The sequence below is a fragment of the Suillus clintonianus genome, assembly GCF_016758775.1.
Source record: "Suillus clintonianus strain FC179 chromosome Unknown DEU56scaffold_95, whole genome shotgun sequence".
Taxonomy (NCBI): Eukaryota; Fungi; Basidiomycota; class Agaricomycetes; order Boletales; family Suillaceae; genus Suillus; species Suillus clintonianus.
In genome coordinates this window covers 103,509-127,462 of record NW_024539319.1, presented here as the reverse complement: position 1 = coordinate 127,462, position 23,954 = coordinate 103,509, and the positions used below count along the sequence as shown (strand labels likewise).

The following is a 23,954-nucleotide window of genomic DNA, read 5'->3' as shown; positions in this document are numbered from 1 at the left end:
AATTTGCAAGGCTTTGGTAAACAAATGAAAACAACCGCACGTTTCACAATGATGAAAATCCGTTCATAAAATACGCCGTAGATGCAAGTAAGTACTTTAAAGAATCAGCACGCAGCTGTGTCTAGTAATAATCAATAGGTGAGGTATATAATTAACTCATTCAGACTCTTCATCCTCAGATTCCTCGGACTCAGACGTCTCCTCTTCACTCTCGGACTCCTCGCTCTCTTCTTGACTAGGAACAACAAGAACCGACGCGCCTCCATCTTTTGTGACGCGAGCGCGTGTCTTCATGATGATGTGACGTCTTCCAAATCGGCTCATCTTCAAGACAGTTGGAGTAACTCCTTCAATTCTCCCTGAGCGAGGAATTTCTGCATCCTGGGGGAACACGCCAAGCCCCGATGGTGCAAGAACAATTGCCTGGCCAGTCTGGACGCGTGCTGTGCATTAGAGAAGTCCCATATTCTAGGATACGGCGTACCTGGAGCTTAACAACCGTGTCAAATGCTTCGTCTATAGACACGTCAGCAGAGACGTGACGTGCAAGGTGGTCCCACCATGCAGGAGAAGAGAATCGATGCATGATAGCAACAGTGCATAAGTCTAATAGAACAGGTGGAACGACAGTTGGTTCTGTGTTTTGTGTAAGTTCTGCTTCTCCTTCTGACCGAGGGCAGTATCACCTTGAGTAGAAATGATGACACGCATCCCCAAATGTCTCTGTTCTCTCGTGAGGGTCAACAGGGCTTTTGTTAGCCCTGAAACACCTCTGTGCGAGGACAAGTACTATAGCACGTTGGAGCAATCAACTTTGAAGATATAGTGAGCCAGATACCTTGTGGGCTTCATCGACAACAAGAACCTTTCCAGTCTCAACCTCAGCCCTCACGAATAGTCTCGTGACAATCTCGAACAAGCCGCACGCAGAGCCTGGGTCAATGAATGGATCTGATAAATCAACGATGGTCAATTGTCCCGCAGCGAAACGACACCGTGCCGATTTGGGAGCAGTAGCATTTGATCTGGGCCCACTGGTATTGGCGTACGTCTTTGAACCAAAAGCGGCTGGTACTGGACGATTGTGCTCCATGAACGAGTTCAGGAGAGTTAGGCGCTGCTCAAGGCCAGAAATTTGCGCGGGGTTGAAGGTTTTTTTCTCTTCTTCGAGTCGCTCCGTGAATCGTTTGTACGAGAATGTCTCTCCCAAATCTCGGAGAATGCTCTAAAAAGAAGAGGTCAGACTACAACACACCCAGAATGGATCGTCATCCATAACTCACGAGAACGATCTGGATGTAGAGTGGCGCTGAATCTGACGACCCGACAGCCATCATAGATAGAAAAGCCTGTGCATCCAACTCTGCCTCGTTGAAGAGCAAGGGAATTACTTCGACGTTCTTTCCGAGAGGGGCATAAACCCCCTTCATAGTATTGAGAGAAGACTTTGACACGAAGACTCGCACTTTCGGTGTATTTACACCCTCCATTGATGGGACACCGACCCATGCAGCCTCACTTGGAAGGGAACCGACACCACCATCTCCGAAGTGGAGCACGAGTCCTGCTAGGGGCTGCTGAAGGGAACCTATTTCCTGGAGTTTCGGAATGAGCATGTTTTCAAGGAGGACTGAAACTGTATGTGATTTTCCTGAGCCTTGTACTCCACAAACTACAGCAGAAAAAGGTGTATTCTAGAGAGTTCGTGAGATACATCGGCGAAATCTTAATCTAAAGGACTCACCGTGTTGAGATAAAGTCTAGGATCTACAGGGACGTAGGCGCTTGATTTCGAACTGAGTACCGAACATGAATATCAGGACACAAAACAGAGAACGGTCATACTGTATTGACAAAACCTGACCCATCACTCCGTACTGTGTGGAATGCTTCTTGTATCCAGCAGTGATATACGCTTCTCTCGTAATGAGTGGAGCAGTCTGCAGTTCGTGATCCTTACTGAGGTCTGACGCATCCACTGTTAAACCCTGGAGATGCTTTAACTCCACCTACATCGATGAGAATCACGAAACCGACAGGTACAAGCAGAACATACTACATACTTTTGCAGCTCTCACTGTTTCAAGGTCATAAGGAACAGTGGGCTCGTCAGTTGATTCCGCGGTTTCTACTTGGGTTTCAACACGGTCGTCCTTTACCTGTCAAGAGATAAAGCTGCATGAAATATCAAGGTACAGCCTGTATATACCACAGGGGGTTCCTCAATATTGGCCGACTTGTCCGCTTTCGGTGAGAGGGTCTGTCCGAGGGTCACCCTATCGGTCCTCGAAGAAATCTGTGAAATTTGAAGTCTCAGTAACAAACTGATTGGTACAAGAATGCAGTTGGTTACATTAGTCCTGAAAGTGAATGGAACTGGTTTCGTCGGAGTTGAAGTCTTGCGAATGGTCGAGGCCACGGCAGATGTAACTGGAGGTTTACTGGAAGGCTGACGGGCAGCAGGTTTCCGTGATGTTACCTTAACTGCCTGGCTCCTCGTGACTGCTGCACTCGAAGGTGGGACCGATTCAGAACTTCCACCGGCAAACTGTAGAAACTGTTGGCGGAACTACATTCAAATGAGTCTGAACCAGCACGCACCACGAACTAAAAAAAGGTCGGGTGAGCAAGACAGAATAGGCCGAAGTAAATAAATAAAAAGTCATACTGACCATCGAGTTAGTAATGGCGTCGTAAAGGGTGAGTTAGGGTGATAGCGTCGAAAATCGACAAAGGAGGGTTTGGAAAGGGTTCAACTTTAACAGCAAAATGCAAAGACGCGTTTTTTATATTAGGACACCGCGACGCGGTCACGTGGCGGTTAATTTCCTGAGGGGTTGCTCTGAGAATATTTGAACAGCTCAGGCCTTTGACAAGTTACTTAGTACTACTGAGGAACCGATCTGGAGGAAGTAAACCACGAAATTGAAGGTCATTCTGCGGTTCCGAGCCTTTAAGCCCTCTGAGAGCTGCTTTCATTGATGATTCAGATGCGAGACGCACTGGCAAGAGAAAGGATACGGCCTAGTATGATATGGTCGTTTCATTTACTCAAGAAGAGACTGACTGCTCAGCGAGAAGTTTAAGAACTAGGAAACGGTCACAGACTCTCCCGGCGACTCCGTCAACTCCCTTGAATATCATTCTCAAACTCTGCCACAGTGCCACTTTGTACGAGGTGGCCACGACAGTACTTGAGGTCACCAAATTGCTCTTCTCTCTTGAATTGCCAGAAGGAGAGAACTTTAATTGTCCTTACATTTGGCCAGGGCACCGTGTTGATTGACGACCGAAAGGTGCCCACCGAAGACAGGACGCCCAAAGATGCGCCCCTGTGAACATGCTGAGAAGTTGGACCTCAATATCCTCAATACGGCACCCACGTGTTTGAAATTCCCCGCGCTTAAGTCGTGCTCTGAGGCACTGGCTACAATGATAATACTAACATGTTGCCCACATCGAACTTGCTGGAATGCGAGGCTCTACTTGAACCTGACCAACACTATCCCCTGTACATAACTGCCAAAAAGTACTGGCTACCGGAATTTGAAACTCACTGGGATGACGAGGAAGCAGTCACTCTTGTTTTGCTTCATTCGACCAGCTTTCACAAAGAGACTTGGCAGCCTACCCTGGAACGTATCTTCCAGTGTTCTTCAGCACATTCCGGAAATTCATCAAAATTATTGAAGATCAAATGTGCATGGGCAATCGACTGTCCAAACCATGGTGTATCTGCTGCTCTCAATGAGGATGCACTTCAGCAGGCACCTTTTTACCGCAACTGTGAGTCCTTTTAGTTGCACGATACCAGACTAACGGTTGTCCTGGTGCAGTCGGGTGCCGCAGATATGCAGATGCCGTCCATAGGTTTATGTCTGCTGAACAAAGGCTCGGACCCACATTTGACTTCCGAAGTCAACGTCTTGTCGGAATAGGTCATTCTCTTGGTGGAGTCGCTATGTAAGCCCTATATTCTTCACAACAGACCCGCCCTCGATTCACAGGTCATATACTAGAACTATATTGCAGAACCTCGAACCGGCCTTCAAATTTTCCTCTGTCATCCTCGTGGAACCCATGCTCAGTCCAACTGCAGAGGCAGTGGAACCATTGCGCCGTATTCTCATCAAAAACGCATACGAACGAAGAGACGTGTGGCCCTCCCCAGAATACGCGTATCAGAACCTGAAATCAAGAAAGCGATGTGAACGCTGGGATCCGCGTGTCCTGGATCTGTATATTGTACTGCATTCCTGTTGTTGTTCTGCTACATCGTCACCCTGATAACCTCGCAGAAATATGGACTCCGGGTTCACCCAGGTGCGCGTCACCTGCAAGCACCCTACCATGGTGTCAGCCTAGCATGCTCACGTGAGGAAGAGGTGGTACGCGGCCAAGATCCTCTGTGAAATACTCGACACCACTGAGACTATACTTTCAGACGATGTACAGAGAACCAGACGGTGCAACCAGACCGGTGCAAGACTTGGATAAAATTTGTTCACGCATTCCCATCAGCATCGTGTTTGGAAACGACAATGAGTACATGTACGCAGTTTCTACAAACCCAAGCTGAATTCTTAACGGACGCATATGCGGTGTTGTAGACCCCGCGCAGTGCAGGATGCCCTGATTGATCCGGCTTCAGGCAGACGTTTTGTCTCTGTCACGCGGATCGACGGAGCAGGACACCTGGTATGTAGCACAAACATTCTTCTGAAATCAAGTAATCATCTTTTACCAGGTGCCTCAGCATGCTCCCAATCAGCTTGGAGAACAGATATTCAATATTTTGTCCAATGCGCCCAGTCTCACATTATTTTCCAGGCTATAATCTATCATCCTATCTGCGTTCAATATTGGACGCCGCTGGCCATTGATGACACAGATATTCGGACAACTTCCAGTCTCGCCCATTCGCCTATTGTGCTACCATCATCACCGACGATGCCTCTCCACTGTAGTAGCCTGCCCGTCAGGGCATCCCATTTCGCGAACTTTTCTTCAAGCGTCATACTCGCCCGCCATAAGTCTTCGACAATGTTACCCCATGCACGCAGGGGATCAGTTATCGATGGTTGGATGTGCAACCCATGACCGTGGTACGGCGCCTTAGGATGGATCACAGGTCCGTTGATTGAACTAGATTCGCTGAAATCTATGCAAGGCTCCAGCTGTTCAAGAACGCCGATTGCGGTCGTGAGAACTTGCGACAGATGGAAAAAAGTTGAAGTCTGAGACGCTAGACTTGATCGTAGCGTCACACGAGCGGCTTGTTGGAGAATGAGGAGCGACGGCACTACAGTAAAAGTGAATGAGCTTCAAAACGGGGTGAAAACAACGCCCTTACCACTGCAATTCTGTAAGACCAGCAACAAGCATCTACACAGAGCATCTCGCCACTGTCCGTTCGTGGCCCGCTGCAGTTTCGCTGTATTGGCTGTGATCAGAATGTTTTCGAGAATCTTTAGCCAAGCAAGGGTGTCTTCAGGGCTTTGTGGCAGTTGTACTTGGATCTCGATCCAGGACAGAAGAGATGACTTCAAAACGAGGGAAGTCGTTGCCTGGGCATTACAAGTCAGGTTGGCAAGAACCTGTAAAATAGCTTGAATTAAGGATCGGCGAGAGTGCTGGCGTCACGGACCTCCAGTACTGCACGTCGCAACACTTGATCACGAACAGAGCTTTGCACAAGACTGGCAAGAAGCTCCCATGTATGTCGGCGTTTAAGCACCTTCCAATCTTCCGTACTCATCATCCCGTCGGACAGGAACCTGACGATCCATCCACGCTCTTTCTTCCAGTCATCTGAACTCCCATAAAGCATGCCATAAAGCATTGGCACGTCAGTCACGTCGAGTTCTGGGCGCTGGAGAAGGAAACGCGCCGTGCGCGGGTAGATGAAATTGGAAGGATAAAACACCCCTCGAAGAGCGTGGGATAGAATTAATGACGCAAACGAAGGCAACCGTAAGGGAGGACCATCGGATGAGGGCTTGATAAGGTTCTTCAGGAGGTTAAAGATGTACAGCGCGTGCTGCTTTTCTTGCATCTCCGAAAGCTAATAAGGAGTGAGCATTCTGACGCCTTGTAATAACGAATAACGATATAGCACACATACCTCCACCGATTTCCACACCCTTGCCAACAAGCCGAGCGAGGCTTCACGAATCTTGTCGTCTTTTGCAGACAAACAGCGGATAAGCAGACTGAAAACGTTCGATCGGAATGTCTGGACCCATTCAAGTGACGAAGCTGGAGGATGATGTGCAAGCATTTGGGCAACGAGCAAAGTCACGAATAATGGATCGTAAACCTGCTCATCCAGGCCAACCGTCTCGTCTTCCTGTTCGTCTGACATACGTCTCCATATCGGGAACACATGGCAGGTTCTCAACATGCGTATAGGATCCATGTTTTGTACTGCCTCAAGCTGATTTGAAATAGATATACCAGGAGAAGGCGACCATTTGGCGAGGATAGATGATATAGGCGTCAATTTTTCGGCCTCGTATAAACGGAAAATGCTCAGCAGATTGCGATCCGCGGCAGAGATGGTCCCGCCATATATGCGCACGAGTGGAACAAGATGTGAAGGCTGACATGTGTTCGTGGGATGGAGTCGGAATAGGGCAGCGATAAAACGGATGATGAGATCTCTTTGAGACGACTCTTCAAAACCACATAGTTTAAAGAACTGAGGGTGTTGAAGTATGTTCTGCAAAGTTCGATTCACAACAACGGGCTAAAGACATTCATACTGAGCCTGAAGCTGCACAAGATGACAAGATAGGATTACCTTGAGGGGCGAGCACTGCAGTAATGCAATACCAATGTCAACAGCAACGGTATCAGCAAGTCGGTTCTGAATGATAGTAGTCAACAGAGGTTCTACAAAGTGTGTCTTTGCCTTGAATCCTTGCTTGGCAATTTTCGCTGTGAATATGAGTTAGCCGCGGAACATAAAAGGCTCATTGAATCGACGCACTTAATTGAACTAGAATCAGTCGGTCTTCTTCATCTTCACCTTCGGGGCCAGAGAAGTGGCGCACTGCCCATTGCAGTCCGCGCTCGGCTAATTCTGTCACGAGATCGGCCAGTGGAGAAAATGATTGCAAGCGGAAGGCGATGGACACGCTTTCCAGAGCGAACTGCTCAACAGCAAGGCGTTGAATGTTCTTCTGTAGCAGGCCGGCGAGCTGTTGTTTCCGAGCTGCATCCGCCTCGAGTAAGATGCAGATACAGCGGATGCACAACTGTCTCAAGCCCTCAGGGCGACGACGCTGCGGCAATATACGCTCAAAGAGCGCCGTAATAGTGGTATCACGGAACAAATCGATGGAGTCGCCACCCAGGGAATCCAAAACAGCATGCACTGCTGGTAGCAGAGGCTCGAGCGGAATGGTCATCCAAGCTCCCGAGTTGAACCACACGACAAACTCCTTCGCAACATCGGATTGAGTATAAACCAACCCGGATATGATGCGTGACGTAGATTCGGTCCAAACTGCCTTTTGAAACAGCTTCGAGACGAAATCAGCGGGCAGTATGCCCAGTTGTGAACTTCCAGAAGTTGGCAGGTATCGTTGTGATAAGGAAAAGTCCAATAACTTCGCTCGTGGAGGCCGCCCATCATGACATGGCGGAAGATGCGAAGTCACCACAACAGCGATCATTTCCTCAAGCACCTCGGAGTGAGGTAACACCCGATGTAACCTCAGCAGCTGCGAAATCGGGATCCTCGAGCTAGCGCATGTGAAGGAACCCTTCAGGGTATCGAGGGCAAACTCCAGAACCTCCAGCACAGATGGTGTAAGGGTGGCATTATTGGCATCGCAAGCCTGATCAATGACGTTCAGAAGATTGTTTGGGTCTGCGTAACGTAGCCACAATGTGATGGAACGTCCCTGGAGAAACATTAGAAACGTGCATCCTGATGCATATAGTTATCGTACCGTCTGCAATCGTCCTGACTGAAGTGATGCCCTAAAACACTCCGTCCAGTATGTACAAATCGAGGAGACGATTGTCCTATCACCCTCACTGTGGGGGTCGAGAGAAACATCGAGGAACGCATACAGAGCTGCTTGAACAATTAACGAAAGAGCGCTAAGTTGCGTTGAGAACATTACCTTCTTGCACGGTATCATGAAGATCTTCGGACATACACAGGCCATGAATAGACGGCGCCCTCAATAAAACATACTCCTTTAGCCGAGCGACATCTTCCTTCGAGAGTTCACGAATTGCCCTGTGCATAATCGAAGATAGCAAAAGCAGTAGATCGCACAAAATAGATTCCCGCTCCGTCGTCGAGCAAATATCATGTGCGACGAGGCAAACGGCATGCTCAATCTGAACCCGTGTTGGTGGTCTGAGGAACAGACACTCCAGCATTATTTCGCGGCATTGCTTGTTTGCGATGTCGGCTTCAGAGCTTTGCGTGAACATCCAATCAAATGAAAGCCTGTGTAAGCATTTAGCATTCACGATGTAGGAATCAAAGGACGGCAGGTTACATACACTTGGAGGAGCTGCCGCAAGGCAGTTTTTAGATCACCGCCTTCCCACATCAGCGAATCTGCGGGATGAAGGTTCTCGAATAAATCCTTGAGAGCAGGAGAATGAAAGCGTTCAACTACGGCCACAATCCGGAGGATATCTTGGGGCTGAAGAGTAGGTTCCACGAAGCGCAACCAGTCAACGAGTTCGTACGCGTTGTGAATGCGTGCACTCGAGCTTTCAGCTAGAACAATGTAGTCAATTTCCATCGACATGAAAATAAACGCTGCACACACGCAAAGGCACCCCTTCAATTTTTGTCAAGAAGTCTTCGACCTCTGAACTCGGGCTAGGCTCCGAGCGGCTACGCAGCTCCTGGAAATGACTGAAACACCTGTGCATGATCGACACTTCACGCCGGATCGCATCAGTGACACAAGCATACTGAGAGAACAAGTTCCCAGGTATCGCAGCATCATCCACTTTCCCAGAGAATATACGCAGAAACGTCAGGTCTCTCGACTTGCCCGCTAGCTTGAACACGAGCCTTCTCAAAAACCCAGTAATGGCGAGTGCGTCCGATGGGGTGAGCAATTTTCCTACTAGTTTGGCAGCAAATTGTTCAAGCACAGTCATGAGCAGCGGACTCGGCGCATCGACTGCTGAATTCTCCATGGGTAGAAGATCCTGAAGAGCCTCCAAGTATCGATATGGGGTTCTTATACATCGTTGTGCGCAGTCGTCCAGGAAGGTGGCAACACTGTCAGACTCGTCAGTTAGTGCGGCGCCATCTGGGGCTTCGCAGCCTGCACCGCGACAGGTTGTTGGGAAGGAATCGAGCCACAGGTCCACCTCGTCCGGGTCTTCTTGGAAAAGGATGCTTTCAGCGAGCGTTTTTCTAAGCAGTGAGCGCAGGGTACTCCGAACTGCTCTTGTGGGGGTCGCGCAAAAGATCTTCAGAAGAGCATGAAGGTAAGTATTGGAAGAGTTTGCTGTCCAAATCAAAAGGTTAATTAGCGCTCGAAGTTAACATTACACGTCGAATAATACTGACCAACCTTTCCAGACCAAGTAAATTGGTCACTTTCTTGTAACAATCGGAGCACATGCAGCTGCTTCAAGCCATGCAAACCGCACACGCTCCCAGCCTCCCTTACAGTGTCCTGCGACGCATCCACAAGACCCTGCAACAACTTCCCTACATCAAACCTCGCCTCCGCGACCATCTGAGGGAAACACAGATGATACAACCAAAGCAATCTCTGAGCACTTTCCCCAAGCAAAGCCAGTTTCACCTCTCTGGCATCTACTTTCATTTGCGAGAACGCCACCACTACCTGGAACTCCGGCACCCTTCTCCGAGCCTCTCGTTCCACCTCTCGATGCCGACGCGTCCACTGACCAGTTTCGTCTTCCTCGAGTGCAGATTCAACATCCTGCAAAGCACGGAAGACACAGGAGAGCTTGGTCAAGCATCTTGCCAACGCAAGCGCTGTACAATGTTGCACGAGGTGGGACGTAGACTGCAATCCTTTGGAGAAATGCATCTTGGTGCTGACAGACGGAAGGATGCTCTCGAGGATTGTTGAGAGCGGCGGTGGATCGGGTTGATAAATGCTATTCCCAGGGATGAGGAACGATGAAACTGGTACGGGTTGGGAGATGACAAGCCCAAAGAACGCGATGTTGGCTATCCATTTCGACGATAGACGGGGTTCCAGTGTAAGTCCTACAGCAGGCCAGTATCTGGAATAGCGATCATTAACGGGAAATCTTTGATTGACGACTCTGCGTACCCAGCAACCAACTCTGGACACGCCGCCAGGATTTTCAACGCAAGCTCCTGCTGCCTCGCGTCTTCGTTCACCTTCAGGCTCTTCAGTATATTACTCAAGATTTTGTTATATATTTTCCCGCCCTTCTTCGGCTCGTCGACGACATCAGCATCAGTATCGCGAGGATACCATCCTCTTTCTTTGAAGCAAATGCCCAGTCCTGGTCGTGTACAAATAGCAAGGAGAAAATGGTGCACGAGATCCGCCGGGATGTGGTCACCATCCGCGTTTTCAGCACCGGCGCGCTCGTATAATTTCAAAAGCTAATATCCATACATCAATTACTTGACATTTAGGTCAAATATCACTCACATGTCCAATTGTGATTTCAGCGAACAGTCCAATCTTCGCGGTCCGTTTCACTTTCGGATCAGACCACAGCCCAACCCAGCACACTTCGAGGACTTTACGGACGACCAGATACGAATCTTGCGAAAGCCCTTTGAAGATAGACAGGAATATATCCCTCTGCTGCTCGAGGAAAGTCGATTTCACCAGCGAGGAAGTTTCGGAGTCGATGAAGGAGAGAATAAAGAAGACGTAGTAAGTGCGGATATCTGGTTGACGAGATTCAGATAGTTCAAGGCAGCAGATATCGCGGAGACATACCAGGTCTTGCAAAAACGTCCTCTGCGTCTCCTTTCCCTTTCCTTCTCATATGCGATAATTTTGCCAAAGTCTAAAGTATCGTGAATGACGATGAGCTATCGTAGGGAGGCCAACACACCTTCATGTCCCATGGAAACGCTTCAAAAAGCGCCTTCCGCTCCCTCCCACCTCCAAAGTGAGAGATGGTGTACAACAGTTTCAATGAAACGAGAATAAGCTCATTGGAGCCAGATATGAAAGATGTGATTTTGCGCATCGATTTCGGCGACAACAACGTTTTGATAATCGGAATGCCGTGTGAGTGGTATGGGAAATGAGAGGACAGCAGAGTAAGGACCGAGGATAGCAGGGACACGAGGAGCGATAGACTGGATGACTGGCACATTGCAACATCAGTACGCTGAGAGAAAGAAATAAGGATACACGCACCTGGTTCGTACCCTCCCATATCTCAAAAACATCATGAGCACCTGACGAACTCTCCATCCACTGCACAACAAGCGCGAGTCTCTCATCTTGAGGAGCAACAATCTCCCCCGACTTGACAGACAGAGTCGAGCGCAATGCAGATAGGGCTGCGGGACTGGGTGAATATTCTTCGCAGTGATTATCGTAAGTATGCGCACCTTCTATTTGAGCATTCTGGTCTTGATTCTGGAGAGCGCGTCTGACATCGATCGCATTCGAAAATTTATACGCCTTCCGCGACGTTTGCTCAGGTTTTGCGCGTTTCTGGGGACGCTCCGACTTGCTTTGAGGCATATGATGCTCGTTGGGTCTGAGTTAATCACTTGAGTCCATAAGTATGACTTGACCTAACCAAGACGCGCCAATCAATCGTGAATTTTACTTAAATCACGTGATGATCATCTAGATGTTTGTCCTATTGAGATTCGAGAGGTTCTACGTCCCAACGACTGAAGCGTCTGATTTTTCACCATCCTTCTAACCCTCGAGGCCGATGACGGCAACGACCCCCTCGTAGCTCCGACATGCCCTCTCCGCCTTTGCTTCACTACTGGTCGTGTCCCCGGACCAAGCTCAAAATCGCGCCACATCTCCTCTTTCGCGCTCGACAATATGGGACCCACTGCCCCTCTCCAATCCCAGCCCTCCCTCTTACCCCGCGCGGCTTTCCTATAAAGGCCTACAAAGATCATTTTTCTCAACAGTCTCACGAGCGGTGCGAGCGAAATTTCTTGAAACGGCAAGAGAACCGTAGCTCCTAAGAGCATATCGACAGTGGGAAAGGCAGATGTGGGTAATCGCGTGCGCCCGACATGAGGTGTTTCATCCCGGGACGAAGCAGCTGGCTCCCCCAGTGTGAGGAGGTGTGTGACTGTTTCAGGGCCAACGCATGCAGGTCCAGATAATTCCACCACATGTTCTTCACATCGAATCCTCCGCTCCAGCACGTCAATGTCTGGAGGCTCCCGAGGCCTCATGTGCATGACGAAATCTGCGAAGCGGTGCTGGTCAGCCCCGCAGATATGTCCGAGCTCCCGCTTTATTCGCAATACGAGACTAGTGATGACAATCAAATACGTCTGTAAGTTCGGCTTGAACCCAAAATGGTCGAACGCGCGGAGCGTCATGATGGCAGCGGGGTAATCCTCGAGAGCCATAAACGTCCGCAGTGCAAGATGGAGGCACGATGCTGAAACTACGTTGGAGTGCACCCGGGGAGCATTTCCGGTGCGCAGAAGATGGCATTGAACCATATCCCGGAACAACTGGCGCGGAGGGACGGCATTGTCCGGGCGCTTGTGTTTCCGTGAACGTTTTTGGCTCAAAAATTTGGATACATGGAACAGCTTCTTGAAAGTGAGGTCGCTGGGTAAGAGGGAAGCAGAACGGTTGGTCATGATTGCGTGATAGAGCCCAAAGGCCTCGGTGTATTCTCGACGAGTGAGGCTGGAGCGGATAAGCGTATTGAAAACGGATATATCAGGCGTAACACCCTCTGAGCGCATGCGGTACAGCGTGGCCTGAACAGCTCCAGAGTTTTCGGGTTGAATTTCCTGCAATGTCTCCAGTATGCCCGCGTAAGGAGCTGGATCAGGGGCAACGCCCTGCTCCGTGCAGTCACTCTCATACTTCTTGAGCCAATGTTCTGCAGCGTTCATTTGCCCTGCACGCATACACGTTGTTACCATGACGCTAACCATATTCCCGGACGCAGATAGATCAACCTTGCGGAGAGAGACGAATGTATCTTCGCCGTCGTCCAGAATTTCGGTCATTGCCGTCACTTTCAAGCTAATGTCACGGCTGGGCAAGAACTGCTCTTGGAGCATTCTCTTGTAGACCGAGATAGCGAGCTTGAAAAGGTGCCTTTCAAGCAAGAACTGGATGAGTCGGTTGAACATTGTCGAGCGGTATACATTGTCAAATTTGGCCACGGAAATCTTGTCATGGATGTAGGTCTCCACATCGTCAGGGCCCTTTGCAAGAATGCGACTGTCTATAGAGCGCATAAGACCATTGACACGGGATCGAAACACGCGTCGAGCGGGCTCAACCTGGATGTTGCTGGAATCGCTGTCCCGTGTTTTATTGTGGCTCTGAGGGCTCGAATTGAGAGAGTATGATGGACTAGTGGTAGAACAGAAAAATGATCTTTGTGGGACGAAACGTAGCTTCAGGACGTGACGATAGCTGGATTGAAACATGACCGGATTGGCAGTTGAAAAAGTCTCCTTTCTTCACCAACACACCTGACCTTCCCAATAAGTCGATTTAAAGGACGAAATTTACCTTGCCTTGCAAGGGTGAATGTGAGTAAAATAAATTATTTAATAATATACATTTTGTTCTTTTCATATTTTTGGGCAACACCGCGGTATTTCTATCTTCTTCGTTCTCAGCGAAACGAATGTAACGTTCCCATGGGCCTGGCCTTGACTGTATTTTCTCCATTTTGCTACTTACATGCTTGGTTTACCCCACAGAAGACTCGTCACTCTCACGAACCCGGGTTTGATCTCGAGCACCAGTCATGATTTCCCCCCTTCTGCTTACATCCGTGCCCCAAGAATATGGTGGCCTCGGGTGCCGTTCCAGGAGTTTCAGAGCCAATCGACAACTTCGCAATGGTTGGTTTTGGTTGCAAATAGGATAGCTTGACGTTCAGTGTTCGTTCCCTTACAGGCACTGATGGTGCGCCCCTGCCTTCTGGCCGTTGAATGAGCTTATTACTGATTTCCATCTCTCAAGTGGATGGTGTCCTCGGAGGTCCGCCCGGTGACGTGTGAATTTTAGTATGTTTTCTCCGGCGATTCCATCATTGCGGGGCGTTGTTTTATCTCTCTGGGCTCGACAGGCACCGGTATGCACGCTTTCAGGTCGCATTGAAGATACGATCAGCTGTTCTAAATTTGTTGTCATTGATGGGCGTTCATTCGAAGTCGGTCTACCCCTGTATGTCAGGATTCAATGATTGATTAGCAACTCCCAAGTATTTGAGGAACCGAGTAAAGTCTCAGAAGGGTGAGCGCTGGTACAGCCCGCTCCATTATAACAAGGTTAGTTTTCTTGATTTGAATTTTCGCAGCTTTCCAAGTTCATCATATGTGTGTACGATTTTCCTCGTCTTCCAATTGTCAACTGATTTATCAACTGTTTGATCTTCTCGGGCAGAGCTTTTTTTCATTATTCTTCTTACTAGCAACAACGAAGTCCTTTGCTTGTCGTTAGCTGGTGGGTTGAAATCGCCTCTGTGGCTGTCGGAGATATTTTGATTCAGTTATTTTGCAGCACGAATACGATGAAATTTTTGTCCGTGGTTGCCCTCTCGTTCGCCGCGCTCCTCTCGCCGGCTACAGCAACTTATAGTAGCAATAGCGATGGCGGCCAGGTCGTCACGAATGTCCAATCCTGTTACTGGAGTGGGTCTGCACCATTCTGTGCTGGAGGCTGCGGTTTTGACGCCAAGGAATGTGCAACGAGCGCTTGTGGTGACGGAGCATGTTGTGTGACTGGGTACAAGAAATTATGCTGCTACGGCAACACCTGCCAATACTAGACACCTCAGCACAGAAACGCGAGCAATGAATTGATGTTTTCTGTTTTTCTAATGCAATTGTATACTATACTTTGAACGATGCAATCGAATGTTTACACCAGCAAAAGGAAATTTCATCTCATTCGAGTCTGTTTTTCAGGGGGAGTGGCCAGTCCCCTGTTACTCGGCCGAAAATTCTCAGTTTCACCTGGAAAAAAACCGGATTTGTCGAGTTTGCTTGTCCGCAACTGTCCCTCAGCTTACCTCACTAAAGCACACCTACTTCAAGCACTTATACCCTCGGTCTTCACGCAGTGAGTGTCCCCATACCCCCTCCCCCCAAAACACAGACTCGAATGAAATTTCCTTTTGTTGGTGCAGACATTCAATGGCATTGTTCAATATATAGCATACAATTATCCCAGAAAAACAATTAGCATCAGAAAAGTGAAAACCATCCATTCATTACTGAGGTGCATAGTATTAGCACCTGTCGCCCTCGCAACAATATTTCTTGTACCCAGTCACACAACATGCCCCGTCACCACAAGGGCTCGTCGCACATTCCTTGGAGCCAAACCCGCAGCCTCCAGCACAGAATGGTGCAGACCCGCTCCAGTAACAGGTTTGGACGTTCGTGACGACCTGGCCGCCATCGCTACTATAGGTTGCTGTAGCCACCGAGAGGAGCACGGCGAACGAGAGGGTGACCAAGGAGAAATATTTCATCATATTTGTGCTGCAAAATAACTGAATCAGAATATCTTCAACAGCCGCGGGAGGCGATTTCAACACACCAGCTAACGACGAGCAAAGGACTTCGTTGTTGCTAGTAAGAAGAATGACGAAAAGCTCTGCCCAAGAGGATCAAACGGTTGATAAATCAGTCGACAATTGGAAGACGAGCAAAATCATACACACATATGATGAACTTGGAAAGCTGCGAAAATTGAAATCAAGAAAACCAACCTTGTTATAATGGAGTGGGCTGTAACAGCGCTCACCATTCTTGGACATTACTCGGTTCCTCAAAGAATGGGGAGTTGCTAATCAATCATTGAATCCTGACATAGAGGGGTAGACTGACTTCGAATGAACGCCCATCAATGACAACAGATTTAGAACAGCTGATCGTATCTTCAATGCGACCTGAAAGCGTGCATACCGGTACCTGTCGAGCCCAGAGAGATAAAACAACGCCCCGCAATGATGGAATCGCCGGAGAAAACATACTCAAATTCTCACGTCACCGGGCGGACCTCCGAGGACACCATCCACTGTATTGCAGTGTGCTATCGCTCTATTGATGGGTGTGGTGCACGGTTCGTCGTCACCCGCCTTGAGATGGAAATCAGTAATAAGCTCATTCAAGGGCCAGAAGGCAGGGGCGCACCATCAATGCCCGTAAGGGAACGAACACTGAACGTCAAGCCATCATATTCGCAACTAAAACTAACCATTGCGAAGTTGTGGATTGGCTCTGAAACTCCTGGAACGGCACTCGAGGCTGCCACATTATTGGGGCACGGATGCAAGCAGAAGGGGGGAAATCATGACTGGTGCTCGAGATCAAGCCCGGGTTCGGGAGAGTGACGAGTCTTCTGTGGGGTAAACCAAGCACGTAAGTCTAGCAAAACGGAGAAAATACAGTCAAGGCCAGGCCCAGGACGTTCTGGGACACGGACATTCGTCTCCGCTGTGAACGGTGAAGATAGACATATACCGGTGTTGTGCAAAAATAGGTATGATGAAAAAGATAAGCATCCGCCCGGTAAAAGGATAAAGAAGCACGCTATGCCGAATGGATGAATGGAAGTCTGTCAAAGTTAAACATACACAGGGGCGGCATTGATACGATCGTGAGGCTACAACAACGTTAACACTTGGTATCACATCCGGTTGGGCCAACATCCGGTCCCCGGAGAGACTTGCTTTATGTAACTGTCCTGGGGAAACGCAGAGCAGCGCTTGTCATGCACACAAGTGTGGAAGAACACAGGTCGGTAGTCCCCGGACGAGCCAACGTGCGTTTCCAGAACCAATCCCATTGTCATTCACCCCTCCGGTGATCTCGTCGTTTCAACATCTCATGACAACTCTGGCAGCTGTCTGATCAGTAAACTATCGCCGTCTTCGGTCACTCTGATATCGGAAGTGTTAATACTCCCACTGCCGCATTCCTCTCCGTAGATGCCCTGCACGTTTACAGCGCAGCTGTTGATAAGGTAGTCGAGGAGTGAGTGGCACCTGTTCAAGTCGCTTTGCCACCGATAATGGTACATTCTTCTTGATTTCCTGTCCCTTCATCATCTCAACTCGCGGCCTTTTGATTCTAAAGATGGTACCAAGGAAGGTCCAAAGGTTCCGGCGCCAAAGGTTTGATCCCACGGATGGAGACTCTGCTCTTGGAACATTCTCTTGTAGACCGAGATAGCGAGCTTGAAAAGGTGCCTTTCAAGCAAGAACTGGATGAGTCGGTTGAACATCGTCGAGCCGACTCGAGCGGTTGTCGAATTAAGCTACGGAGATCTTGTCATGGATGTAGGTCTCCACATTATCAGGGCACTTTTCAAGAATGCGACTGTCTATAGAGCGCATAAGACCTTTGACGCGGGATCGAAACACGCGTCGAGTGGGTTCAACTTGTATGTTGCTGGAATTGCTGTCCCGTGTTTTATTGTGGCTCTGAGGGCTCGAATTGAGAGACTAATAGTAGAACAGAAAATGACAGTCTTTGTGAGGCAAAACGTAGCTTCAGGACGTGACGATAGCTAGGCTGAAGGATGACCGGATTGGCAGTTGAAGAGTCTCCTTTTCTTCACCAACAAGCGTGAGGTGAGTCACGTGACCACGCGCTTGTATTAACGATCAAGAATTCGCATCGATGGTCACTGGGCTTGAATTACTACGACGGTCGTTTAACGTTTAACGTTTAACTCGGAGCGTCGTACGAAGCGCCATGCTGCTGTTACAGGGGTTCAGAATCTTCTTAATTCATGCGACAGCATGTCTCACGGGTTGAGTCAACCCCAAGTTGAGACGGAAACCCATACCGAGTTGATGCTGATCACTCCATCTTGTCGCTGCCAGCAGATTCCATTGCACAAGAAGCTCACCCGCCTGTGATGTGGCGGCTTTCATGCAAGACACTGAGGCGACTGGTGACGAGACTAGAGAAGACAAGGCAAGACAAGACGTGGCATTGGTACAATATTGTTCAAGAATGACGATGTCGGCCCGCAATGGTGTACCCAACTACGGACTTCACCAGATCGCTATATTATTTAAACAATTGCCTGTTCCCTATGCTTTTGTTGTCGCTTTTTGTGTCTTACCCCTCGTCAATACGTACCTTGCTTTGTCGTTGAGATAATTTAGCACAACCGTAACTTTGCGATAATGATGCTTACCTATTTTGGAAATTGCTGCCGGCTTCGACTATTCTTGCGAACAAGACGCGTCTTGCCATCTACACGCGTGTTACCTATAACCAACCACGCATATTCAACAATGGGCAGCGCAGAGCCCACAACGCTACACGAGGAGCACCAATATCTCTCCCTCGTCCGGCGTGTCATCGACGTAGGCGAAGTTCGCCCAGATCGCACTGGCACAGGCACCCTCTCCATCTTTGCACCCCCCTCTTTCCGTTTCTCTCTCGCCGATGACACGCTCCCCCTCCTCACAACAAAACGTACATTCCTACGTGCCATAGTTGAGGAACTCCTCTGGTTTATCCAAGGCTGCACAGACTCCCGAGTGCTCTCGCAGAAGGGCATCAAAATATGGGACGGAAATGGAAGTAGCGAATTCCTCCAAAAGCAGGGGCTGGGACACAGACGGGAGGGTGATCTTGGCCCCGTATACGGGTTTCAATGGAGACATTTTGGCGCAAACTACGTCAATTGCGACACAGATTACACCGGTCAGGGTGTCGATCAGCTGAAGGAATGTATTCGGAAGATCAAAGACGATCCGACTGATCGACGAATAATCTTGAGCGCGTGGAATCCAGCAGGTAATTTTACCTTCAGTTTAATGGTCCCACGCACGCTAATTGTATATCGTAGCCATGCCGCTCATGGCCCTTCCACCATGCCATATGATGTGCCAATTCTACGTGCATCTCCCCGTCACACCTGATGCTCCTAAACGCCTATCGTGTCTCATGTACCAGCGCTCTGCCGACCTCGGACTAGGCATCCCTTTTAACATCGCCTCTTACGCACTCCTAACACACATGGTTGCGCACGTCACAGGGACCAAACCCCATGAGCTCATCATCCAACTCGGAGACGCACATGTTTACCGCGATCATGTCGATGCTCTCGAAATACAACTTAAACGCGAGCCAAGATCATTCCCAAAGGTCAAATTCAGAAGGGAGATAAACGACATTGACGGGTTTGATTCGGAAGATATCGTGGTCGAGGGATATAATCCTTACCCAACAATTGCGATGAAGATGAGTGTGTAGATGTAAGACCGTGGTGTGTGTTGCCCTCCTGCTACTGAACTATGATACCAGGCTACTTGCTGTTGCAGTAACAAAATGTACAAGATATCGTTATTGATACCTCCCGTTGTGGTACAGAGCCAAATGACAGAACTTTCTTGTGCTCATGATCTAACATTGAAAATTACACAGTCGCGGCGCAGTGTGATTTCGCACTCATTCCATTCGGTCCCATTCGTTAGTGTCGCAACAATAAAGCCGACAGGAGCACTGGTACGGTCCTACAGCGGTTGCTGAACCGTTGCTCGTTCAAATCTATATGCTTCAAGATCCCAAAATGACGGCGGGGAGACGATATCATCCACAGGGTGTTGTATACTTCATACTTCCAAGGGCGATTTCCACTTGCAGGCAAATGCCCGTGCTTCACGATGAAGTGACCAGGCACGTGAGTGAGGATGAAGGCATAAGGAAATAGACCGTCGCGTGTTAGATCAACTCTGGACTCCATGCAGCAATGCTGATGTATAGCGTCTATTAGGGGTGACTCTGGCCAATATGGAGCTGTTTCGAAGGTAGGAGGCTTCGCAAGGCGTCACTGGAGAGTTATTTGGAGACTTAAAAACATGTTCGACACTTGCACGAACGGGAGGTGATCCCCAAAACACTGACAAGCATCGCCGCTTCGAGTGTTCAGTTGTTCAAATATGATTTTCAGACTTCATAAGTACCTCATAATTACATCGATGGCTTGCATGGGGGCATACTGAAGTAACTCAACAGATTAATTTTAAATCATTTGGGGTCTCCAAGAGTAAGTATGTTCTACATTACCTCACCAACTGTGACGTGCATTAGCGATGTTGCTTATCCCGGAGGCTCGACCTCACCAGAGCAAGCCCGAAGAAGATCTTTGCAGGAATAGTTGATGGTCAGGGAATCCCCTCCGTCACTCCGCATTTGTCATGGGCATGTCGTGGATTTTAGGTCAGACGGGCGTGTCAATGATACTAACGGTCACGCTGAAGTGAATCCGGAGCTGAAAAATAAGCTTTTAACAACCCAATGAGGGATCTCAGTACTCAGTACTTAGATAGAGCAATAACTCTTGAGACAATAAACAGGATTAAAAAATGACGGTTGAGGACAGCTTGTACGCAGGACATACCTACCTTCATGCACTCGCAATCGGACCACGGATACTTTGGATGTATATTCAAGCCCCATAAGTCTCTCCACCGTCTCAATTGAGGGAGACCAATATGCTTCAAAGACATGTGCGCCATACCAGAAAAAGCACCAGATTGCATGATCATACAACTATGTCCACCTCTTGAAACTACCTCGACAGACCATTCAAGATACTCGCTTTCACCGCTGAATACTTCACTCCACCCTAAACATCAGCCACGTGGTGATGCGTTGCCCACCATCAAGGTCTCGCTGAAGACAAACAGATCAGCGGGATGGTTACAATCATCAGAGTTGATACATACGCAGGCGATACTGTAGAGTGATTCCAAGAACTGTTTTCATCAACTCCTTCCTCTCGGAAAGTTGCTGCGCCTTCCTCCGAGAGCGTTCAAAAGGTAGCTTCGCCTTCCAAGTAGATGGTTTGTTTTTGACAGTGCTCACAGCCTCTTGATATTTACGGACGGCAGTGCTCACAGCTTCCCTGACAGCAGCATCATGTGGAGACGCCATGTACTGGTCAAGAGCGTCACGAATATATGGAAGAGACTCCTGCCAGTCTCGAAGATAGCGGTGCTGCTCCAAAATGTAGAAAGAGTGTTCAAAAACGATGACGGCAGCTACATGATCAATGATAAGTAGGTTCATTGCAACATCGCCTGGAATTTCACCGGAGCTAAGCTGAACAATTGTCTCCAATTGTGATGAGCCAGAGGCCTGGCAATTTTTCAACACGCGAACTGTGTGTCGTTTGTGACCAATTGGACATACCACAGAGAGTAACCTAGACCCCATCTCCTTACGTTGAGCGGGCGAAAGCTGGTAAAATCACGATGGAAAGTTGAAAATTGTATCCCTCTGCTGAGGATAAATAGACTCACATACTGTCAAAGAATATATCTTCAGTCAGCATGGCCCAAGGTCGAAGGAGGATGAATAAACTCACGTCCTATTGATGAATCGGTGATATCGTTCGTGAGCAAGGTTCGAGGATCAAACACTCACACTCTGTTAAGGGATGCGAAATATAAGTGATAAGCGGGGCCCAAGCTCGACGGAGGATAGACACACTGACTTTCTGTTAATGAATGAGGAATGTTATTGGTGAGCAAGGCTCGAGGATAAAATACTCACAGTCTGTGAAGGGATGCGCAATGTCAGTGATAAGCATGGCTAGACCCCTAAGGCGAAACACCCACTCACAACCTGTCAACAAATCAGCAATGACTTTGGTCAGCATGACTCGAGGTCGACAGAGAATGAACTCACATCCTGAAAACGCTTGAATGAGCTAGGTGGTAGGTCGACAGAGGATGCACACACTCACAAGCTATCAATGGATCAGCAAATTTTTGATCAGTATAGCTCGAGGTCTCTGGAGGATGAATATACTGACATTCTGCCAATGGATCAGCAATTTCTTCAGTCAGCAAGCTCGAACTCGACAAAGGGTCACCCCACTCACTCGCTGTCAATGGATGGGCAATGACGTCGATCAGCATTGCCCGAGGTCGAAGGAGGATCAACAACACCAACACTCACCTCCTGCGAACGGTGGGCAACGACTTGGATCAGTATGGCTCGAGCTCGAACGAGGATCAAGACACTCACAGGCTGCGAACGGCGGGCAACGACTTGGATCAGCATGGCTCGATCTCGAACGAGGATCAAGACACTCACAGGCTGCGAACGGTGGGCAACGACTTGGATCAGCATGGCTTGAGCTCGAACGAGGATCAAGACACTCACAGTCTGCGAACGGCGGGCAACGACTTGGATCAGCATGGCTCGAGCTCGAACGAGGATCAAGACACTCACCAACTGCGAACGGTGGGCAACGACTTGGATCAGCATGGCTCGAGCTCGAACGAGGATCAAGACACCCACAGCCTGCGAACGGTGGGAAACGACTTGGATCAGCATGGCTCAAGCTCGAATGAGGATCAAGACACTCACAATCTGCAAACGGTGGGCAACGACTTGGATCAGCATGGCTCGAGATCGAACGAGGATCAAGACACTCACAGGCTGCGAACGGTGGGCAACGACTTGGATCAGCATGGCTGAAGCTCGAACGAGGATCACTGCGCTCACTCTCTGTCAACGAGCAATGGCGTCGATCAGCATGGCTCAAGCTCGAATGAGGATCAAGACACTCACAATCTGCAAACGGCGGGCAACGACTTGGATCAGCATGGCTCGAGCTCGAACGAGGATCAAGACACTCACAATCTGCGAACGGTGGGCAACGACTTGGATCAACATGGCTCGAGATCGAACGAGGATCAAGACACTCACAGGCTGCGAACGGCGGGCAACGACTTGGATCAGCATGGCCCGAGCTCGAACGAGGATCAAGACACTCACACCCTGCGAACGGTGGGCAACGACTTGGATCAGCCTGGCTCGAGCTCGAACGAGGATCAAGACACTCACAATCTGCGAACGGCGGACAACGACTTGGATCAGCATGGCTCGATCTCGAATGAGGATCAAGACACTCACAATCTGCGAACGGTGGGCAACGACTTGGATCAGCATGGCTCGAGCTCGAACGAGGATCAAGACACTCACCTCCTGCGAACGGTGGGTAACAACTTGGATCAGCATGGCTCGAGCTTGAACGAGGATCACTGCGCTCACTCTCTGTCAATGAGCAATGGCATCGATCAGCATGGCTCAAGCTCGAATGAGGATCAAGACACTCACAATCTGCAAACGGTGGGCAACGATTTGGATCAGCATGGCTCGAGATCGAACGAGGATCAAGACACTCACAGTCTGCGAACGGTGGGCAACGACTTGGATCAGCATGGCTCGAGCTCGAACGAGGATCAAGACACTCACAGGCTGCAAACGGTGAGCAACAACTTCGATCAGCATGGTTCGAGCTTGAACGAGGATCAAGACACTCACAGGCTGCAAACGGTGGGCAATGACTTGGATCAGCATGGCTCGAGATCGAACGAGGATCAAGACACTCACCAACTGCGAATGGTGGGCAACGAATTGGATCAGCATGGCTCGAGCTTGAACGAGGATCACTGCACTCACTCTCTGTCAACGAGCAATGGCGTCGATCAGCATGGCTCAAGCTCGAATGAGGATAAAGACACTCACATACTGCGAACGGTGGGCAATGACTGGGATCAGCATAGCTCGAGCTCGAACGAGGATCAAGACACTCACCAACTGCGAACGGTGGGCAACGAATTGGATCAGCATGGCTCGAGCTCAAACGAGGATCAACAAACATACTGCCTGTAAGCAAATGCCCAACATAAATGAGAGAAACCTACAAAGATTCCTATAATCTTACCTGAATATGTGGAAACCAGTTACACAATCTCGCTAT

The 23,954-nt window shown here is 49.1% G+C and overlaps 9 protein-coding genes across 9 annotated transcripts; 4 read left to right on the top strand and 5 right to left on the bottom strand.

The window, feature by feature from the left end:
• Positions 1–57: 57 nt before the first annotated feature.
• DEU56DRAFT_592456 (uncharacterized protein) lies at positions 58–2,399 on the bottom strand. The gene is made up of 10 exons (XM_041346980.1): positions 2,354–2,399; positions 2,160–2,296; positions 2,064–2,077; positions 1,846–2,009; positions 1,745–1,796; positions 1,284–1,694; positions 839–1,225; positions 687–789; positions 485–636; positions 58–432 (listed from the first exon to the last, which is right to left on the bottom strand). The coding sequence occupies exons 2-10, from the start codon at positions 2,179–2,181 to the stop codon at positions 157–159; spliced, it is 1,581 nt and encodes a 526-aa protein (XP_041204182.1). The 5' UTR covers positions 2,182–2,296; positions 2,354–2,399; the 3' UTR covers positions 58–156.
• A 1,047-nt stretch (positions 2,400–3,446) lies between these two features.
• DEU56DRAFT_873251 (Alpha/beta hydrolase fold-1) lies at positions 3,447–4,579 on the top strand (the record flags this gene model as incomplete). The annotated part of the gene is made up of 5 exons (XM_041355848.1): positions 3,447–3,786; positions 3,837–3,963; positions 4,020–4,245; positions 4,299–4,388; positions 4,445–4,579. The coding sequence occupies 5 exons, from the start codon at positions 3,447–3,449 to the stop codon at positions 4,577–4,579; spliced, it is 918 nt and encodes a 305-aa protein (XP_041204181.1).
• Positions 4,580–4,856: 277 nt separating this feature from the next.
• Positions 4,857–11,711, bottom strand: DEU56DRAFT_744401 (ribosome 60S biogenesis N-terminal-domain-containing protein; the record flags this gene model as incomplete). Its single annotated transcript, XM_041349069.1, has 17 exons — positions 4,857–5,302; positions 5,354–5,597; positions 5,648–6,064; positions 6,125–6,748; positions 6,803–6,939; positions 6,992–7,910; positions 7,959–8,086; positions 8,136–8,470; positions 8,527–8,749; positions 8,802–9,497; positions 9,560–10,251; positions 10,302–10,603; positions 10,653–10,897; positions 10,950–11,019; positions 11,068–11,325; positions 11,373–11,524; positions 11,576–11,711. The coding sequence occupies 17 exons, from the start codon at positions 11,709–11,711 to the stop codon at positions 4,857–4,859; spliced, it is 6,024 nt and encodes a 2,007-aa protein (XP_041204180.1).
• Positions 11,712–11,769: 58 nt separating this feature from the next.
• On the bottom strand, positions 11,770–13,998 carry DEU56DRAFT_592370 (uncharacterized protein). Its single transcript, XM_041346979.1, has one exon. The coding sequence runs from the start codon at positions 13,619–13,621 to the stop codon at positions 11,816–11,818; it is 1,806 nt and encodes a 601-aa protein (XP_041204179.1). The 5' UTR covers positions 13,622–13,998; the 3' UTR covers positions 11,770–11,815.
• A 717-nt stretch (positions 13,999–14,715) lies between these two features.
• DEU56DRAFT_744386 (uncharacterized protein) lies at positions 14,716–14,973 on the top strand (the record flags this gene model as incomplete). The annotated part of the gene is made up of 1 exon (XM_041349068.1): positions 14,716–14,973. The coding sequence occupies one exon, from the start codon at positions 14,716–14,718 to the stop codon at positions 14,971–14,973; it is 258 nt and encodes an 85-aa protein (XP_041204178.1).
• Positions 14,974–15,435: 462 nt separating this feature from the next.
• On the bottom strand, positions 15,436–15,681 carry DEU56DRAFT_744412 (uncharacterized protein; the record flags this gene model as incomplete). The annotated part of the gene is made up of 1 exon (XM_041349070.1): positions 15,436–15,681. The coding sequence occupies one exon, from the start codon at positions 15,679–15,681 to the stop codon at positions 15,436–15,438; it is 246 nt and encodes an 81-aa protein (XP_041204177.1).
• A 2,781-nt stretch (positions 15,682–18,462) lies between these two features.
• Positions 18,463–19,429, top strand: DEU56DRAFT_744418 (thymidylate synthase/dCMP hydroxymethylase domain-containing protein; the record flags this gene model as incomplete). The annotated part of the gene is made up of 2 exons (XM_041349072.1): positions 18,463–18,970; positions 19,023–19,429. The coding sequence occupies 2 exons, from the start codon at positions 18,463–18,465 to the stop codon at positions 19,427–19,429; spliced, it is 915 nt and encodes a 304-aa protein (XP_041204176.1).
• A 1,411-nt stretch (positions 19,430–20,840) lies between these two features.
• On the bottom strand, positions 20,841–21,394 carry DEU56DRAFT_916928 (uncharacterized protein; the record flags this gene model as incomplete). The annotated part of the gene is made up of 3 exons (XM_041357923.1): positions 20,841–20,851; positions 20,905–21,316; positions 21,371–21,394. 3 exons carry the CDS (start codon positions 21,392–21,394, stop codon positions 20,841–20,843), a joined length of 447 nt encoding a protein of 148 aa, XP_041204175.1.
• Positions 21,186–23,950, top strand: DEU56DRAFT_826911 (uncharacterized protein). The gene is given in 9 exon segments (XM_041354369.1): positions 21,186–21,219; positions 21,271–21,316; positions 21,371–21,413; positions 21,511–21,520; positions 21,965–22,050; positions 23,097–23,185; positions 23,284–23,866; positions 23,879–23,896; positions 23,922–23,950. 4 exon segments carry the CDS (start codon positions 21,511–21,513, stop codon positions 23,864–23,866), a joined length of 768 nt encoding a protein of 255 aa, XP_041204174.1. The 5' UTR covers positions 21,186–21,219; positions 21,271–21,316; positions 21,371–21,413; the 3' UTR covers positions 23,879–23,896; positions 23,922–23,950.
• Positions 23,951–23,954: the final 4 nt, after the last annotated feature.

Excerpts from the sequence above, each read along its gene's own strand:
- DEU56DRAFT_592456 (XM_041346980.1), bottom strand. The coding sequence starts at position 2,181 with ATGCAGCTTTATCTCTTGACAG. Across the intron at positions 1,226-1,283 it reads TCTACATCCAGATCGTTCTC|AGCATTCTCCGAGATTTGGG; the intron begins GTGAGTTATGGA and ends TCTTCTTTTTAG. Across the intron at positions 433-484 it reads ACACGGTTGTTAAGCTCCAG|ACTGGCCAGGCAATTGTTCT; the intron begins GTACGCCGTATC and ends GCACGCGTCCAG.
- DEU56DRAFT_592370 (XM_041346979.1), bottom strand. The coding sequence starts at position 13,621 with ATGTTTCAATCCAGCTATCGTCACGTCCTGAAGCTACGTTTCGTCCCA.
- DEU56DRAFT_826911 (XM_041354369.1), top strand. Across the intron at positions 22,051-23,096 it reads AAGCTCGAACTCGACAAAGG|ACACTCACAATCTGCGAACG; the intron begins GTCACCCCACTC and ends ATGAGGATCAAG. Across the intron at positions 23,186-23,283 it reads ACACTCACCTCCTGCGAACG|CTCGAATGAGGATCAAGACA; the intron begins GTGGGTAACAAC and ends GCATGGCTCAAG.